General features: G+C 49.2%; 1 protein-coding gene across 1 annotated transcript; it reads right to left on the reverse strand.

Moving 5' to 3' along the window:
* Window positions 1-857: 857 nt before the first annotated feature.
* ENC1 (ectodermal-neural cortex 1) lies at window positions 858-13,409 on the reverse strand. Its single transcript, XM_006927790.5, has 3 exons — window positions 13,273-13,409; window positions 7,879-9,693; window positions 858-3,486 (listed from the first exon to the last, which is right to left on the reverse strand). The coding sequence occupies exon 2, from the start codon at window positions 9,678-9,680 to the stop codon at window positions 7,911-7,913; it is 1,770 nt and encodes a 589-aa protein (XP_006927852.2). The 5' UTR covers window positions 9,681-9,693; window positions 13,273-13,409; the 3' UTR covers window positions 858-3,486; window positions 7,879-7,910.
* Window positions 13,410-14,484: the final 1,075 nt, after the last annotated feature.

The raw sequence follows: 14,484 nt of genomic DNA on the forward strand, positions 1-14,484 counted from the left end.
TCAGCACCCTGCCCATGGGATCTGAGGCCTCCAAAACTTGGCACTAGACCAGCCTCTCCCAGCACAGACAGCACTGGATGATCCTTCTGTAAAGCCCAAGGCATCTGCTCTGGCATTTTGGTCAAAGTCCAAAGGCTATAATTGCATTCTGCCTACCCGTGAGCTCTCCTAGAGTTCTAATTAGGTAGCATTTATTGCCTCTCCGAAAAAGATTATGCCCAACATTGCTCTGCACATTAAAACAGCAAGGAGCCCAGCCCAAGTGATAAAGGAGCATCTTGTTGTGACAGGAAGTGATCGTGAGGTGGGGGTGAAAGTCTTCCTCAGTCTTTATACTGAGCCAGCTGGGACACTGGCTCTCAAACTTGGGGGAAGCTACGTGTATCAGAGGGATTAAACTTGTGTTTTTCTGTGCCAATCCAGGGAAAGAATAGGCATATATTCCCACTTACTTTAAATGATTTCTAAGGCACAGCAGATGAAAAGGGGATTGAACTCCAACCCCTTCTCTGTTTTCCAACCAAAATATAACCCACACGAGCTGGATTTAAAAGGTCACTTCTTCTATACATTACACACGCGGTCTTAACATTGCATGATACGTGACTTTTTATATTCTAAGCGACGAATAACCCAGAACTGAGGTGTTTTGCTTCGCTTAAAGAAATATCCTGAAAGGCCAACATTTTTAATGATTCAATGCGCAAAACTGCTTTCCTGACTGTACGTGACTAGATGGCCCAAGAAAGGCCTTCAGAAAATACACGCGACGATCCTCACCGTGATTAAGCTAGAAAGGACACAAGATTTCCGCAGATTAAGTTCTGCTGTATTAAAATAAAGACTCACACACACAATGAAGAGAAGAACTCTAATAATTTATTTGACCTTCAGTTTCACATTGTGAAAAACAAAAATAACAGTTTTACAAAACCTCCAAAATGTAGTAGTGGCAACCGAGCACATACGAACACGAACACTTCACTTCAACTTACACGGAGTTTTGTACGTGAACCACATATTCAACAGCCAAGAGAGGGATATTATTCAGCTCTAATCACTCTTATTCAGACAGGTGTCAAGCCCAGAGAAAAGGGGGCTACACAATTATACCAGAAGTGGAAGGCTGCCCTTTGTTATCTGTTTCCACAGCAACCAGTCCACAGAATAAGAAGAACCTTCTCTGTCTTCTGCCAAGGTTTTTGTGTGCACTGTGCTGTGAATTGTGTTTGCTTCAAAGTGGGGGACGTTTCACAGGGTGAGAATGGTCAAGTAGTGAGCCCAAATGCCTACATCAATTCAAAGAGCGGGAGTCCAGAAAGTTCCCTGCAGGCTGGGGGCCCACCCTGACCACGGCTCCCTCTGGCTCACACACAGTAATTAATAGAGGATTCAAGGACAGACCACAACTTTGAAACAGCTGCAGAAAATTCATCCCGCTTTCAGAAGTCACGCAGTGACACACACACATCTCGGCAGATTTGCATCATAAACCGGAGAGCTGTAAGAGCTACAGTATAAACGCCACCCCTCTGCTGCCAGGGTGCAATTAGACATTTGCATGGCTTGCAACACATCTAGGAGCGAGGGGCTGACTGCTGGAAAAGTACTGGGATGCTTTTATTCCAACGGCTCATTGCTTTTGGTCCAGCGATAGCCCACTTACTCGTGGCACGAACAGACAGGGACAGTTAGTCTAAAGCATCCAGGTAAAGAGAAATGCGAAGGGTTGATCTGTCACTAGACAATGCAAACACACTCACGATGTAAAAGGTTGTTGTTATCAGTCCTAAGCTCTATTTTCTAAACTACGGTAACGTGAACAGCACGGATGAAAGCGGTGCTGACTGGCAACCCCTGGCCTTCCCCCGACGCCCCTGAGGAAGCGCCTCGTGGGGTCCGGCACTAATACCTATCACGGCACACGGTTAGTAAACAAACACTCGAACTTGCAAAGAATGTATTCACAACAGGTTCCCACCTAGCCCGGAAAAACCTCTCAACGGGGGCCACTGCTCGTAATTCTTTGGTGTCTCCCTGCCAGATGTGTCACTTTTACACACCAAAGAGTTCTTTTAGAGACCTCGCGAAGGGTGAGCGCTGAAGTCTACCCTGTGCCAACGTGAACGCGGTCTTGAAGAACTTCTAACGCCTGCGACGACGTCGTAAGGCGAGAAGCGAGAACAATGCATCCAGGTCGAGCAAATCTGGCGAGCGAATGCACGGACGTCTGTTGACAATTCGGCCTTTTCCTGGTAACTGTGGTTATGGCAAAGCATTTTCACAGGGTAATAAATAGAGAAATAAATAAACTCGGGGGCAATGCCTTTACCTGTGCCCTATATACAAAACGATGCCATAGCATTTTCCAGGATTTCAGGATACGACACAAAGAAAAAAAAAAAACCGCGAGGCGACTTGGTCCTTTCCAAATTTCAGTAGCTGAGATTGAAGTGGGCGAACCGGATGGGAAGGAGCAGGGCAGAAGGAAGCCTTCCCTCTCACCCCATGAGCCATCAGCATGAGTAGGGCCCACGAAACACCATTAAAAGTGAGTGAGTCTGAGAAAAGCGACCTCCGTGCGTCCTCTACCTCTACGATGTGATTTGTTTTTGTTTTGTACTCCTTCCCTGCCTTGACATTTACAAACCCACCCCCCCTTCCCAACCCACCCTCCAGTTATACTCCAAACAGTAACTCCCAAGTTTTCATATTTGTGCAGCAAAGCGCTTCACCAACAGCCACAAAATTGTGCAAAACATACAACCATCCACACACATCCATACACGTGAAGACCATTTTAAGCACTGTTTCAGCATGCAGGCCTCAAACAATAAATAGCTCAATCTATAACAAACTTCTTAACAGCCAAGGGAAAGTTTAAAGTCACTTATAAATAGAAAAGAACATCCACCAAATGCCTACCAACAATGGCCCCATTGTTCAGAACCTTCCTGGGGAGCACAACCCCTCAGAGATTAGTGGAGAGTCCAGGGGTCCTCACTCTGCGGCCAGCCAAGCCAGCTCCCCTCCTGGCCCCACAGTTGGGCTTTCAATCTCCAACAGCAGCTGGTGTGGAGGCTTCAAGCTTGCTCCTCGGAGAGAGGTGACAACCATTTCAAATTTTACACATAAATGGTGGAGCCCATGGAAATCAAATGCTGAATATGGTACAGCAAGGGAAAAGGCCCGGCTTTTCTCTCCCTTTGAGGGGCTGATTAACGCTGACATTAATCCACAATTACAAGACAAGGACTAGATCACAGGTTCATCCATTCATATTTAAACCATGTGCTACTTGCACTGAAAATCCCACCCCCTCCCCCACCCCCTCCTTCATGTCCAGTTAGAGCATTTACAAGGTGCAGTGGATTGTAATCGAGTCTTGTAGCAACTTCTTTTCCTTTTTCTTTTCTTCCTCCTCATTAAGTTTGGCCTCTCCAAAGTCGAAATCTTGGTTTTTGTCTCGCCAAGTGATGGAGTGAGCTAAAACAGAGGGAACGAAAGGATTCTTGTTAGTAGCCTCGAAATCTACAAAAAAGGTAACATCAGGACAGAGCCGGTCAATATTGCTTCTAAAGGTCTTAAGTACTTGTTCAGTAGCAAGTGTGCAAGGATAAAGCGCTTGCCTTTGATGCACACGCATGGGGTGTGCACGGATACGGAAGACTAGCTGAACAGACACAACGGTGCCCAAAGAAAAATCTTCATTTCTCTACTAAACCTTAAACGTGCGTATGTTCAAATACAAACTTATATACGTCCAGGTGCTGTTATGAGTGGCCACCTTCCGCTTCCAACATTCATAATTCATCTCCATGGTTAAGCAGAGCCACTGTGAAGCGATCGGCCGAGGGTCAAAAAAGATTCTTGGGCAAACCCTCCTTGGCCCATTTCCCACAAAGGATCCCCAAATCAATTTATTCACCATATAGAAGGCAGACATATTAATCCTCTTATTTAAATGCATCTCTGCTATTCATTACGGCAGAAATCAGTCTCGCTTCCTTTCACACGACTAACATACCAGGCCTCCACAGCCCAAGGCTGGGAGTTTATTCTCCACGTTCGTCAGTCCACACTTGGGAGACGCCAGCTATGGTATGCACTTATGATCTACAGACTACCGACGTCAAGCGTGAATATAAATTCAGGGAAGCCATAACCACAGAGGCCACACATTGCACGGGAGCCGCTATCTCCTCACACAAGCCGCCATCCCCACCCGCTGTTATCCAATTTTATAGATACGGGGAAAATTCTGCACAGGGTTTTTGTCTCTCAAACACTCGCCCTATCTGTTCAGAGAGCACATTTCCAGCACCAGTGGAGGAATCTCATTCCTGCTGCTAGAACTCTAAGTGCACACAAAGGGAACGCAGGAGGGGCTGCTCATTACTTGCCCTGAATTCTTCTCGCTTTTGTGTGCTCAGAAGTCTGATTCATTTCGTTAGTTGTTTCTTTTGGCAGTTTCATAACCGTGATTCAAGCTCTCAAGGCATTCCTTAGACTACAGAGTCATCCTTCTACCCCACCTCCCAGTAACCTATAGATCAACATTCGGCCACAAGAATGTACCTTGTAATAACACGACACTTCACGATGCTGCATACTCAAATAGGGAAGGGGAAGAGGAAGGGGAAGGGGAAGGGAAAGGGAAGGGAAAGGAAATATCTCAACAAGGAAGAAATAAATCAAAATCCAAAAGCTGTCACGTGTCAGGCTGAAGCCACACAGCACCATGAAAACGGGAGAGTAATCAAAAGTAATTTCCTGGGGCGCCCGGGTGGCTCAGTCGGTTGAGCATCCGACTTCGGCTCAGGTCATGATCTCACAGCTCATGAGTTCGAGCCCCACGTCGGGCTCTGTGCTGACAGCTCGGAGCCTGGAGCCTGCTTCGGATTCTGTGTCTCTCTCTCTCTGTGCTCCTAACCCACTCGCATTCTGTCTCTCTCAAAAATAAATAAACATTAAAAGAAAACAAAATTTTTTTTACGTAATTTCCTTTTCGTCCTTCCCACCCACTGACAGAGCAGCAGGAGAGTAAAATCCCCTTGGTGAATGAGCTTTTAGACCTAGGGAAACTTCTTGTTAACACTGTATTAATTCAGTTAGCACCTACACTTGGAGATCAAAGAGATGTCCCGGAAGTTTTGGCAGTTTAGGGCTGATACCTACACAGCACCTCTTTTAAGTCACTCCATGGAGCTTAAGTGTTTTAACACTATCTTGTGTGCAGAAAACTCGAGAAATTTAAGCCAACATTCTCCCTATCGGAAACCGCAAGGGTGGCTTTGAGCAGGCTCAGGCCGCCCTTTAAAAAGGCAAGCCGGGGGGCGCCTGGGTGGCGCAGTCGGTTAAGCGTCCGACTTCAGCCAGGTCACGATCTCGCGGTCCGTGAGTTCGAGCCCCGCGTCGGGCTCTGGGCTGATGGCTCGGAGCCTGGAGCCTGTTTCCGAATCTGTGTCTCCCTCTCTCTCTGCCCCTCCCCCGTTCATGCTCTGTCTCTCTCTGTCCCGAAAATAAATAAACGTTGAAAAAACAAAAAAATTTAAAAAAATAAAAAATAAATTAAAAAAAGGCAAACCGGGCCCTGTCAGATTTCGTTGTTCTGGGCTGGCCTCCGGCTGGGAGCACCAAGGGTGGGTAGGTGTTTCACATATGACCTAACACTTTATTTGCTCGTTTCCCAGGGACCGGAAGTATGTGCTTAGGTTCAAATACCCAGGATAGGGTGAATTCAAGTGTTTGCCAACATACTCTGGGCTGAGAAAGGAGGCACCAAAAATGAAGTACAAACATTCCAATCAGATAATGGTCAAACTCCACACACAAAGCTAATTCCATGACAAGTCAAGGTCTAAATTGAAGGAGGAAACAAAGCTAAGAGTATTGAACACCTGATACACGTCAGGCACTGGGCAAGGTATTTTTCTCTCCCTTCCCCCACCCCTTATCAATTCACCCAAGTCTGGGGACGGAGCTAGGAGAAGCCTCATTCAAATCACTCATTTGACAAAGGAGGGATCCGAAGTACAGAAAGGTCTAGACACCACAGCTTAGAGCCAGAGCCAGAATGCACATGTGGCCTCTTCCTGCCTCAGTTTCCTTACCTTGCTCCAAGGATGCCAGCCAATCGGCCGGTCATCATTCTGACGTGCCACCGCCATCACTGGCCATTTTTATGGCTCTCCCGTGCAAACTTAGTCGGTTCTGGACTAACACCGAACTTAGCGCGCTGTTAATTGATGCTTTTGCCTAGAAGGTTCTTGAAACCTGCTTTAGACTTGAGTCATGCGCTCATATCGCAGAGGAAATAACCACATTCAGAGCATTTGTTTACTTAGGATTACTGAGATGCCAGCAAGGCTGCAAAAACCAGTTTGGTGCGGGACGCTGTCAGCCCAGCTCCCCACAGGAGGTTTCTGACTGTTCCAGCTCCTTTGAACGAACTTCATCCCAAGGTTACACTACATTATAAGAATGCTACTAACTGTAATGGGCTGGAGAGATAACTGAAGAGACGAAAAAGAAAGAAAGAGTAATTGTAAAAGTGAGGCCGACTTCAGTGGTGTCTTAAAACGAGCCGTACGAAATGTGGAAAGGAAAGACAAATGAGTCAAAATCCCTCTTTGCTTTGCTTGCAAAGACTCCTTGATTTCCTTTTTTTCCCCTTGAAAGTCCCCTTCAAAAACGTGAAACATACTAGGGAAAACAGAGCCAAAAGTTTTCAAGGAATGAGTCAGTTTTCACTGTACTTCCTCCAAAGCAAAGTTTTGATTTTATTCTCTTACTATTAGGAACAAGCCCGTGAATTAGCAAAACAAATCAACAAAGTCCACGTATTCTGTGCTACACTTAGACATGCCTAAGTGGTTCCTGGGGCCAATGCTAAGGATACTTAACGGCAGCAAAGCGGCCATTAGCTTCACGAACGCTGAACTGTGTAGACCTATTAATTATTTGAGCCAAGGGTATTATATACTCTTAAGTACACAAGACGACCATTATGGACTCAGATATATGACACGGAAAGACAACTTTTGTTAGCCCTGACAATAGGCTCAGCCTGTCTGATTAACTCTGAAAGGCTGCAGTATAAGGCGGTCTAGATGGTTCAGTGTATCCACGCCGCAGACAAATTTATACAATGCAGGTGCAACTTTTTTACAAGGATAGACCTTGACTTCCCTCGAAAGCTAATAAATGCCTAAAGGGGGCTATTATTTTTTTTTTTTTTTTGAGGAAAAGAAGTTTTAAATAAGCAAACAAATAATATTGGAGAGAATGAACTACGAATAAATTTAAGCATTCAGTTTTTTACACCCTACTTCATTCCAGAAAAGGGTTTGAGGAATCTAAGTTTGGACGTCACCAAATATCTCCTGGAGTGATACCAATGTGAAGCTCAAGTTTATTAAGCAGTTGAGCATGATGCTCACATGCTTCCACCCTGGAGCCAGAGTGCCTGGGTTGTTTTCTCGACCAACTCCTCCACAGACTAAGCTCTATGACCTTGGGCAACTTACTTATTTAACCTCTGGGTGCATCAGTTGTTTTCGTCTATAAAACGCTCTAGTAATAGTATCTCGCGAGGTTGTTGTCAGGATCAAATGAAATGATCCATGTGAAACACACGGCCCGGCTCCAGGCATACAGGGAGGGCTCATTAAGCATGGGTTGGCATCATTAACGTAGGTCGGGGGTTCTCAACCTGGCTGTGTATTAGAATCACTAGAAAACGTTCTAAAGGTGCTGAGGCCTGGGACCTACCCAGACCAAATGAAATCCAGTCTCCGGGACGGGAAGCTCTTGAAAAGCTCTCTGGGAGGTTCCTAGGCTCAGTCAAGGCTGAGAAGCACTGACTTAACGTCTTACCTCACGCTCGCTTCCTTCACGATGTCCCGCGCCTAAGAAGGCAGATGTTTCCAGGTGCTGACAAACGCAGTAGGGATCAGCGAGTACGGGACCGTGGTTATGCTGTTCCACACATCTAACGTTGGATCATAGCAGTCCAAAGTCTTGCATCGCTGAATGCCAAAGTAGCCTCCAACCACGTAGAGTTTGTTTCCGGAGGCCACGGCGTGGCAGCTCATGCGCTTTGCCGTCACGTCTCCCACCTTGGTCCACTGGTAAGTCTCGCTGTTGAATTTGTAAGCAGAGCAGGCGGAGAACTCTGTGTCTCCCCCCATAATGAAAATCTGGTTACCCAGCACAGCGGCCGCTGTGTAACGCCAGGGCTGGGGACAGGTGGCGGGTACCGTCCACCTGTTTTCACACTGATCGTAACACTGAACCTTAGGGAGCTTGTCATGACTGACGCTGGTACCTCCGAAAGCAAACAACTTGAGTTTGGCACTCACTACCGCGGCGTTGCTAACGCCTTCTCGGAGTGGGGCCACCATGGTCCATTTGTTGGTTGTGGGGTCATAGTGTTCTACCTGCTTTAGGGAGACTGAGGGCGAGGCCAGGAGACAGCCAGTCGCAGCCGTGTGCCCCCCAACCACATACAGGCAGTGCTTCAGTTCAGCAGAGCCGTGGCCAAACCTGGCCACCAGCATGGGGGCAGCTTTGGACCACTCTTCATGCAGGGTATCATAAACCCAGACATCTTTCGAGACCCCGTTTTCAGACCCCCGCCCCCCAGTAATGTACACTTTGCAGCCAATTGCACATGCACTGAACTCTTTTCTGGGGCTGGGGATGTCAGCCTTGGGAATTATTTCTTTGGCCTTCTGGTCTACCAGGTACAGCTTGTCACACATGAAGGTCTGGCCCCCCAAGAGGAAGAGGGCATGGCCAGTTTTCCGAGGCCGGGCACAGAGGCTGGTTACCACGCCGTCGTTCTGCAGGATTTTCAGCTTGCACCTGATGGCCTCTTCCACAATCTCCTTGCTCTTTCTCTGCTTGGTGATGAGTTCCTCCATGGCCACGTTCTCCATGAGATAAATGGCTGGCAGGAGAGCCAGCCTCACTGTCTGCAACAGCTCTGGGAGGTAGCAATAGCGTTTCTTCAGGTCATAGCTGATCCAGTTAATCGCAGACTCGTACACAAGCCTTTCATCTTCCGTCTCCAGCTCTTCGCTGGACAAGAGCTGCACCACCATGTCCTGGGGCAGCTGGAGGAAGTCTTCATTCTTCCTGATGGTTTGGAAATTGCTGAGACACATTCTCCAGGAGAGTTCGTACAGCTTAGTGCACTGGTGCGCATCGGAGAGCAGCAGCATGCCCAGGCAGTTGGTGGGGTGCAGATTCTTTTCTAGGAACTCTGCGCATGCATCCCGGATGTCCTGAAACTCCAGCATGTCACCGGCTTCCAGGAGCGATTCCGCATTTTCTTCGTTGATGATGACCCGGGAGGAGTACGCGTAGTCAAGCAGCAGCTCCAAAACCTCGGGGTGGATGGAGTTGTCGAAGTTGACCTCACTGTCCTGGCTCTCTTTCAGGCCGCCGCTGAACATGGCTTCAAAGTAGCGGCTGCACGCGGCCAGCACGGCCCGGTGACAAGGGAAGGTCCTATTTCCAGCATGGAGGAGGACATCCGTGAAGAGGCGCTGCTGGCGTAAAAGGTTCAAGTGCGTGAGGACGCTGTCCGCGTAGGAAGACTTGTGAAACAGATAGATGTTGATGGAGCCGCTGCTGGCCCTAGACTTGCGGTTCTCATGCACGCTGACTGACATTTTGTTTCCACTCCTAAAAACAAAACAAAACAAAACAAAACAAAACAGACCATTGAACAGCGATGCTCCTGAGGCTCAGAACAGCAGAACAAAGCAAAACAAGGAGTCGTGAACAGAGAAAACAGGACACTTCGCCACTGGTCTTACTGCCCACTGTTCTGAATAGTGGACAGTCAGTCACTCCTGTCCAGCATCAGAGACGGCCACCTAGAAGGAAAGGCATTCACTGGAACACTGGTGAGCTACTGGAACACTGTTTAAAAAAAAAAAAAAAAAAAAAGCCACTGCTTGAAAGCAGGTTCGTCTTGGAAAACCTGACTGCCCACTTTCAGGATACTGAAGTCCTCGAGAATGTAAGTCAGCAAAACCCAGGCCTCACTCTCACACCTTCCTGTCCCTTGTCCAGCTGATTCACGCAGGCCACGTAAAATGCTCGGCCTCCAGCTCTCGTAACGCCAGGATGGGCACCAGCTTTTATGCCCTATGCAACATAAAGCCATGTGTAAAACAAAATACCTATTAATTAATCCCATTAAGAACTCCTTTAGTAAGATCCAGTCTCTCTCTGAATCACAGTCAATGGGAAACGTGACATTAAAATCATAGGCCTAGGCCAACTTCTACTATGATTGGATCTTTCTTTAAGTGTCACAAATAATTTCCAACCAGACAATTCTACCACTGCAGGGTCCTCAAAGAACACCAATATAAACACGACCAAGTACTGATGAGCAGGCTTTTGTGAAAACACAGAACAGATCCTGGCCACGATCACCACCCATCTTTCTTGCTCTGGACAGCTTCCAAAATGAGGATTTGCAAACATAAAAGGAAGAATATTTTGAGTAGCATACCCATGACTGCTGTTTTTCTATTCCTCCTGCTTTATATCAATTCTTAGAAAACAAGATGCAAGAACAAAGGATCTATCCATCCCTCTCTTTTCGATTAGACAGTGCATCACCAGAATCATCCTCATGTACCTGCAAACACGGGCACGTGCATAGGAGTTCAAAATGCAAACACTGCCTTATCTAAATCAAAAGCCCTTGTGCGTGTGTGTATGTGTGTGTGTTGCCAGCCGTTGTTAATTGAGGGCCACCCTAGAATTTATTTGCTGACTGACATGCTTTCCTCCATATTATTGAAATTACTGCAAAATCTAATGCTCTCTTTGGCTTTTTTCAGGAGGTAAACTGTAGGTTAAAGACATAGTAAATACCTATCACCTACCTTCAAAAGCAGAACCACATGCTTTTTTTTTTTTTTTCAAACTGTATCCTTCTGTTATTTCAAAGCAATAAAGCCTTCAAGAACCTGCCTGTCCAGGGATTCTTAAGGAAGTTGTTTATCCCAAGAGGGTAAACTGTGTGAGTTACAGTATCTGTTCCAAACCCAGAACAGCTAGTTCTCACAGCATAGAACTGAAACCTACCACCTCCTTGTTTCCTTCAACCGCCCGGATATTTACTGTTTTGGTTTATATTGCAGTAATTATTAATACATGCAAATGCATGATGTACCACAGATGCACGGGCTAGATACCAAGCTGGATTTCCTGAGCAGCTGTGGCACAGCACAGCAAACAGCAAAGGCAGCACCAGATTTGCCCTTGACTCCCCGGCCACGGAGCCGTTAGGTGAGGCAACTTGTTTTCCTTCATTTTTGGATTGTAACTTTTCATCAAGAGTAAACAGCTTACTGGAAGAAAGTTAGTAACAAAGTCCTAGGGTTCTGTTGTTCGGAAGACAACATTAGTGTCCATGGTGACTTAGGCTAGGACCCAGGAGCCACACATCACTCTTACCTCAAGCAAAGCCTCTACAGTCTGGTCCCTTTTAACCAACGCCCAGTGCTCCGGAGAGCCTAACATCTCTGATGCTCTACCATTACAGTTGTGAATTCGTACATCCAGTCCCAAGTACTTTGAGCACGATTTTAAGCTTAAACCTCAAAAGATGATATGAGGGGAAAAAAAATAAACATAGTATGAATATTCCTATGCCTTACATAGAAACTCACAAACATGCCAAATCAAATCAGTAGTTCTTTTTTTAAGCTAATGTTTCGAAAGCACCCTCAAAAGCTGCCTTCTCTCAAGCTAAGAGCGAATACAGCCGTAACTGGAGAATGAGACTGCCTGCACAAGGTATGTAAGCACCACAGTGCCATCACACCGAGTGGGGATCACACCCGGCCCCAGAACATGTTTCCCTAAGCATTAGATTTCAGACAGTGTAAAACAACATTCAGGAGGCTTACACTTAAGAAAACAGTTTGTTTAGAAGGCCTTAGGATATAGGATCTGCATCCCTATGCATTCTATGTTTATGCTCCTGCATCTTCCAAGTTGGCCCACAAAACCAGAAGGAAGAGGCTAGCCTGTCATCTTGGCTACCATCCAGATGGAGAAGCATGTCACAGTCAAAATCCAACACTCTTACAGCAATATTTGCTTAAAATAAAACGTAAACTTAAAGACCCAAGGGAAACGACCTGCTTTCTGGTTGAAAATTATGCAAACATCAAAATATCAGCAGAAGCCATTTATGCAGTCACTAAACATACCTTCAACAGAAAATGAATCATCCTTCTGGCATTTTTAAGCCCCCAGAGAAATAATATTTGCATGCCAAGTAAGTAGCCAAAAAAAAAAAAAAAAAAAAAAACTGCACACATATACTTAACCTGCATCTACAAAGAAGAGAGAGAAAAGGGCTGCTATTACCGTGAACATCAAAAGGACTCCTAGTTACAGTAAGTTCAGTTCACTTAATGCTCTTTACCCAAGCCCTCTGCTTCCAACACTTTGCATCCCGTCACATCTCCTAAGATTTTGAACCTGTTCTCAATGCACTCAAAGGAGAAACTAGGCAGATTTTCTCGGGCATTTACCTTACTGATACAATGGAACTTTAGAAAGACACTGTCAACGAGAAAAACAATCGACCATACAGCCGCCTGGAACACTTGCAACGCTCTTTAACGCGCTGGCCACACCTGAGAGGGCAACACGAAATTGCATCCTGAACAAGTTTCATGGCTCGTCCCCACCACGCCCACCAATTCCTATCCTTCGAAACTCAGAATATTACACTGAAGGCCAAATACCTGCATGAGAGGAAATTAATTTTTCAGGAAGTTTTCATTCATTCCCTACAGACATTCCGCCGCAGTGAACATGCCCTGACGAAGGGTGCGTGCGTGTGGCCCCAGCGCTCCCCTGTGCCCGGTAGGGTGCAACTTGCTCGGCCCTAGGGGCTGCGCGGTGCCGGGCAGAGCGACACCCACCCCGAGGGAAGCGCCGCTTCGGGCGGAGGAAGGAGACAGATACTACCCTGGCCGGGCTCTCGGATCCCCAGCAGCTCGTCCCGGGGGGCCGCGGACGAGAGGAGGCCCCTCCGGCGATGGCCAGCGTCTGCACGCTATGGAAGGGCAGCAGCGGCTCCCGAGGTCTCCTCCCCAAGAACAGTTCCCCCACCTCCTCCCAAGTCGGAGTTCCGGGCTCCGGGGCGAACGCACCCCCGCAGGCCGAGCAGCCCCGCAAAGCCGCGGCGCCCGCAACAGGTCCCGGGCAGCGGATGAAACTTACAGCAGAGGCGACCGGCGTCGGCGCACAACCAGATGGGTTTTCGCCTAGGTCACCAGGCAGGAGGAGACGAGGCGGACGTCTCAGCCCCGGGGAGCGGCGGCGACAACCCGGGCGAAAGGAGCGCGCATGGGGCGCCAGCCGGGAAGAGGACAGCGCCTCGCGACTCCCACGCCGCGGCCTCTGCCCGCGACCCGCGGAGCGTCTCCGGGAGCGCGTCTCGGGAAGGGGGAGCGAGCCTGCGGCTGCCGGCGCCGCGCGAGGAGGCGGGCAGTGCACTCCGGGGAGGGAGCGAGGAAGCGCTGTGTGCGCGCCGGCGGACGCCTGGCGTCTGGACCCGGTCTCCGCAGCGCCACCGCCTCGCCGCCTCCACTCTGGCTGCCCAAGCAGTCTGCGCCCAGCAGCCGCGCGCCGGGCTATAAGCGGCGCGGCGCGGCGGGGCGGGGAGGAGAAGGGAGGGGAGGGAGGAGAGGGCGCGGGTGCGGAGTGACACCAGGGGAAGGAGGGAGGAAGCGCGTGAAGGCCTCCCGCCGTGGAGGAGGAGGAGGAGGAGGAGGAAGGGGAGGAGGAGGCGACGGCGAGGAGCTGGAGAAGAGCGTGTCGGGGGAGTTAATCGAGAGAGGAAGCGGGGGAGGGGGGGGCTGCGGAGAGTAGAGAGAGACAAAGCGGACACGGTGCCTGAGCCACTAGCAGCTGCAACCCTCAGGGACCGAGAGTAGCAGAAGTTTGGCCGGGTCGGAGTGCCTGCGCCTCTCTGGCCCAGCCCGGTGAATGGATAGCCCCGGAGCTGAGGGACCCTGGGCAGGGGAGGCACCCGGCTGTGCGCTCCGCGAAGCCGGAGCCCGCGAGATGCTCAGGAAAGGTGGCGAGGGGCAGGCAAGGTGCCCGGCGCACGCGCGCTGCGTGGGACACCTGGAGCGAGGGCAGTGGCGAGGGCAGGGGCACAAGTTTGGCCACTCCGGGGACACTGCAGGTCGGCCAAAGGCGGCCCGTGGGGTTTCTCGCTGACAAGGGGCAGCCAGACTCGAGCCCCTGGCGTTTCCCCTGTGCCCCGCCGCCCCACCGCCCCACCCCGGCGGGTGCGGCACCCGCGGCCGGACTCTGCCCCACGCTGCGGGGAGCAGCAGCAGCCGCAGTCGGGCGCTGTCCCGCGGGGCGCGCACCACGTGCTCCGCAGCCAATCGCCGCCGCCGCTTGATTCAAAGCGAGCTGCTC

The sequence above is a fragment of the Felis catus genome, chromosome A1, assembly GCF_018350175.1.
Source record: "Felis catus isolate Fca126 chromosome A1, F.catus_Fca126_mat1.0, whole genome shotgun sequence".
In the NCBI taxonomy this organism is placed as follows: Eukaryota; Metazoa; Chordata; class Mammalia; order Carnivora; family Felidae; genus Felis; species Felis catus.